General features: G+C 34.8%; 1 protein-coding gene across 1 annotated transcript in view; it reads right to left on the bottom strand.

The window, feature by feature from the left end:
* Positions 1-3409: 3409 nt before the first annotated feature.
* Positions 3410-5274, bottom strand: part of LOC106458221 (thyrotropin-releasing hormone receptor-like) — a 16518-nt gene continuing 14653 nt past the window's right edge. The window contains exon 2 of the mRNA XM_013917696.2: positions 3410-3760. Within this exon, the coding sequence (XP_013773150.2) occupies positions 3410-3760 (351 nt within the window). The remainder of the gene's footprint in view (positions 3761-5274) is intronic.

The raw sequence follows: 5274 nt of genomic DNA, 5'->3' as shown, positions 1-5274 counted from the left end.
TGCATACTTTTGTTTTGCTTTAAACTAATGTTTTACTTAGAAGTAATCAAGTCATTAACACGAAGTAAAATCATTTCTGTTAACATTAGTTTGATTAAAATTATTTTCCTGTCTTCTGAATAACCGAACCGTTCGAAAGGTACTGGCTAATCAATCATCTTTTACTGGTTACATCGCGTGACACACATTCACTTGGCCTGGAAGAAAAACAAAATTCCTTGACGTGCAACCGACGTGGGTACATTATGATAATCCAAGAGCGTTGAGAAACGCTCATGTTTGCTATTTTTGATAAAACAAAGGACAAAAACTTGGATATGGAAAAGCAACAGTCATCTTAGTATTCCAAAAATGAAAAAAAAAAAGGGAGAGGTATAGAATATAAACGTGCTTGAAAGTAATAAATTAATGAAATATTCAGTAAAATCAGTGGGTACAATTTCTCCTTGTTTCCCTAAAATTTCCAGACAATGAAGAAAAAAATCCACTACCAATAAAAGTTCTTAAGATACTGACATTTATACTGACAAAGAAAATCATTGCCATCGAAGCTGAAAGATGTCTGATAACATTTGAGGATCTCGCTAGGATAAATCTGTAACAAAACATGCTGGCACAGAACACTCATTGTTAGACTGAACTGAAAGATTTTGTTGATCGTTGTAGCTCTTGCTAATATTGTAACAAAACGTACTGCAAAGAAAGCTCGTTGTTATACCGGTTCCTGGTAACATGTGTTATTATTTCTACAATAATGTTGTGAAAAGTAAACATAATAACACTAAATATCTACTGCTAACCATGACAAACGGATTTTAATAAGACATTGTTTGAAATTAAGCACAAAGCTACACAATGGACTATTTGTGCTCTGCTCGCCACAGATATCGAAACTCGGTTTCTAGCGTTGTAAGGAGGACAGGACTTTAATAACCATTGCGGTTCCAAACTACTGTGAAACTGTAATTAAGTACATACAAACTAAAACATAAAGAAAAAAAGATCAGTACTGAAATAGAAGATGATTAATGAAGTGAAGGAATTTTAAGAGTTGTCCTCAAAGTATTTTTTTTAAAAACTTGTACTCCTGTGCTCGAAGTATTTAAAAAAAATTGTACTCCTGTCCTCAAAGTATTTAAAAAAAAAACTTGTACTCCTGTCTCAAAGTATTTAAAAAAACTTGTACTCCTGTCCTCGATTTAGAAAAACTTTTACTCCTGTGCTCGAAGTATTTAAAAAAAAAAAAACTTGTACTCCCGTGCTCGAAGTATTTGAAAAAAAAATTGTACTCCTGTCCTCAAAGTATTTTAAAAAATAAAACTTGTACTCCTGTCTTCGAAGTTTTTTCGAAATGGCATGAAACAATAGGTAGAATTATTTCATAATAAACATACTTACTTTTAGACAAGTTAGCTCGAACTAGGACAAAGGTTTTGTTTGTATGAAAAGAACCTCCCTGGACCATCTAATTTCAGCTTTTGCGTAAACTGGATCTGTTAACGTTTTACTGATCATCTTAAAACACTTGATAAATGAGACCTTTCAAAACACAGATAGTATTAATATGGTGAACATGAACTGTGAGCCAACGATAATGATACAAGAGTTTGGCGCCAGCAACAATGAATCTAAACCCCCGCTACAAGAGTTTAGCGTCAGCAACAATGAAACTAAACCTCTGTTACAAGAGTTTGGCGTCAACAACAATGAAACTAAACCTCTGTTACAAGAGTTTGGCGTCAACGACATTTATTTGGAAAATCGAATCTAGTTTCTCATTGTTAATTGTTACTTTTTCTAGACATCTATTCGTATCTTGTTCGAGGATTTCGCGGTTTCCAGGCCTTAGGCCATTTTCATTGTTGAAGTAAACAAAATCAATAAAAAAAAATTATGATTCACAAGGTATCATCCTTTTATAAATGTCAGTCGAACTCGGCATTACCTTGACTATCACTGAGTTGGAGAATACGATAAGCGAATTCTTCTTTCTTGTAGCTATCCATGTAGAACTTACCAGAAAACCGATTTCTTTTGTATACGTTAAGTAAAAATGAAAAAAATATATCTTGCAAAAATTGAGTGTGTAGCTTAAAAGATGAACATGCTGGCGTATCATTTATTGCCCATGGACAAGGGTGTAAACCTAATCTCTGGACCTACGTGTGGAAATGTAATCTTACTTTTGAATACTAGGAGAGTAAGCACAAGATAAAAAATTATATTTTTGGCAAAAAATTATGAGAACAGCCGATATTTTGGAAATGAAAAGACTGACGGTTTACAAATGTCGTGAAATAATGAAAATAATTAAAAAAAAACACATTAACAAAATGATAAACTATCTCTCAATATTCCAAATCACTTTTCCATTTTTAAAACTATACTAATTTTTCTTCTTTTTTTTTTGTCCAATTTCAAGCAATCTCCTGATATTTTTTATATTTATCGGTGCAATGAACCAGTGTATTCAGAAAAATGCTTCTCTCTCTCTCTCTGTACGATTTCCTTCCCACGAGTCCTTTCTCTCTCTCTCTCTCCTTTTGGAAATTTTATGGCTTTATTGTACTCCTAATCAAATTATTGCAGATGTTATTACAATATCCTTTACTTCGTTTCGAATCTTCATCTCATCATAGTAACTCTGGTAGACTACAAAGTGATTTAGAGGTCGTTATGGCAACAAAAGGCTGTAGCGTCCGAATACTTTTGTTTGTTCTCAAATTGAACGAAAGTAATGAAACTTAGTAGACACTTTGTGCTTAGTATTACAGTTACAATTTGAAAAGAGAATGTTATTGTATATTTTATATCTTTCACTTAAAGAAGGTACAAGTTTCTCGTGTGTGCGCGTTGTGCTTATCAATAACGTCTTATGACATTTCAGCCACTCAAATTCCATTATCTTTAAAAATGTTGCCTTGGTTACTTAACGTGCTAGGTTATAAGCAATGTTTATTTTAGCAAGCCAGAGTTTGTCGACATCTGTTGAGAAAGCAATGTACTGGCTGCTATAATAAAGTTACACAAAGAACGTTGTGATGTCCCTATCCTGGGTTCATCTAGTAAGCAATTGTTGGATTACACTCATAATGTCTTTATATTGTAGAATGTTGTCCTTGTTGTTAGTATGGATGTAAGAGTGGTTGGTGGTGTTCCATACCCTGGGTTCATCTAGTAAGCAATTGTTGGATTACACTCATAATGTCTTTATATTGTAGAATGTTGTCCTTGTTGTTAGTATGGATGTAAGAGTGGTTGGTGGTGTCCCTACCTTGGGTTCATCTTGTAAGAAATTGTTGGATTACACTCATAATGTCTTTATACTGTAGGATGTTGTCCTTGTTGTTAGTATGGGTGATGGTGGTGTCCCTACCTGGGGTATTGTACGAATTAAATCGGTGTGAATTTAGACCTGCTGTAATTTTTCTACCCTACAGGAGGCTAGTCTTGTTGTAGCTGTGGTTAAGGTACTTGGGAGGTACCTGGTAGACCCCGCCACACTGCCGTATGGTCCTCGTCGACAATTCTTCTTCTGACAAGATAAAGTCCGTCTGAAGGCACGCCGAAACTTGACAGACATGGCATTGTACAGGATTGGATTGATGGCACTGTTGATGAAAATCATTGTCTTGCAGAACATCAGGAACCAGGGCTCCATGTAACGGTGTTTCGCAAAAGAGTTGTAGACAACGAGAGCTCGGTAGGGCAGCCACAACGTTGCGAAGACTGCCACAACGACAGCAAGCATTTTCACCACCTACGATAAACAAAAAAAGAAAATTTGTCATTATTTGCTTCTAATAAGAACACAAAAGTTTAGTCCTACATAAACACCAAAATAACGGTTATCAAGTAATCCAATGAACAGGAAACAAAGAATGTTTGCTTGTTTTTCCACTTTAGGCTCTACGAAACACAAAAGTTTAGTCCTACATAAACTCGAAAATAACGGTTATTGTTCATTGGATTACTTGATAACCATTATTTTGGTGTTTATGTAGGACTAAACTTGTGTTTCGTAGAGCCTAAAGTGGATAAACAAACAAACATTCTTTGTTTCCTGTTCATTGGATTACTTGATAACCATTATTTTGGTATTTATGTAGGACTAAACTTGTGTTTCGTAGAGCCTAAAGTGGATAAACAAACAAACATTCTTTGTTTCCTGTTCATTGGATTACTTGGCAAGCAAAGAATGTTTTGTTTTTTTCTACTTCAGGCTCTACAAATCACACTTTTAGTTAATATCGTTAAGTAATATTAGTCTAGAATATTTAATATTTAGTATTAAGTAGTCCTTATAAATTTTTCAAATGTTTCCTTCTTGTAAATGATACAATTTAAGTGAATTTACTCCATCTCTGATAATGAACATGTACTTCTGATAACTGAACATGTTTATTTCATTGCGTCTCGTTGATTCTAACTAAATAGTGAATATCAAATAAGCACATTTTACTTTGCTAAAAATAATTCTACGCAGAAATTGATGTGGTATCCTTTAAAAACCAGTGAAGATGTTTTGTTTTTTACCACGGTACTTCAAAGAAAAAATGAAAGAGAAAATCAAAACGTCTAAAGTTTGTATCAGAACACTCGATTCTACTCCAATTTGTAAATTTCCCCATTAAAAACTTAGGCCTAACAAGAATTGAGGACTGTTTCAAAACATTTAAACGGGTTTTGGATAAATTAGTTTTTTTGTTGTTTTTTTTCGTGCAAACCTACTCGAGAGCTATCTGCTCTAGTCGTCCCTAAGTTTGAAGTGATAACTAGAGGGGAGGTAGCTAGTCACCACCCACTATTGAGCTACTGTTTACCAACGAATAGTGGGTTTGACTATGAATTTTAACACCCCCCACGGAAGAAAGGGCGAGCATGTTAGGCGAATGGTTTCGATCGCGCGACCCATAGATGGTGAGTCCAGACCCGTTTTGAGTAAAACTTGCACATAAGCAGAAAATATGTTGGAAAGAGACACTGTAGTTTTTGTACACCTAATGATATCCGATCGGAACTTCTTCCCCTAATTCATCATAACTAGATATCAGACACAAATTAATGGAATACAGGCTATTCACGATAAAATAAAGTGTTGTATTTCCTTATTATTTCATTATTTTACTCTTTCGTTTTGGCAGCCCCAGTGGCACAGCGGTAAGTCTGCGGACTTACAACGCTAGAATCCGGGTTTCGATACCCGTGGTGGGCAGAGCATAGATAGCTATTGTGTAGCTTTGTGCTTAACTTCAAACAAACAAACAAACCCCC

Source organism: Limulus polyphemus, unplaced genomic scaffold (assembly GCF_000517525.1).
Source record: "Limulus polyphemus unplaced genomic scaffold, Limulus_polyphemus-2.1.2 Scaffold430, whole genome shotgun sequence".
NCBI lineage: Eukaryota > Metazoa > Arthropoda > Merostomata > Xiphosura > Limulidae > Limulus > Limulus polyphemus.
Note: the sequence above shows the minus strand (reverse complement) of the source record. Positions and strands in the feature narration are given on the sequence as shown.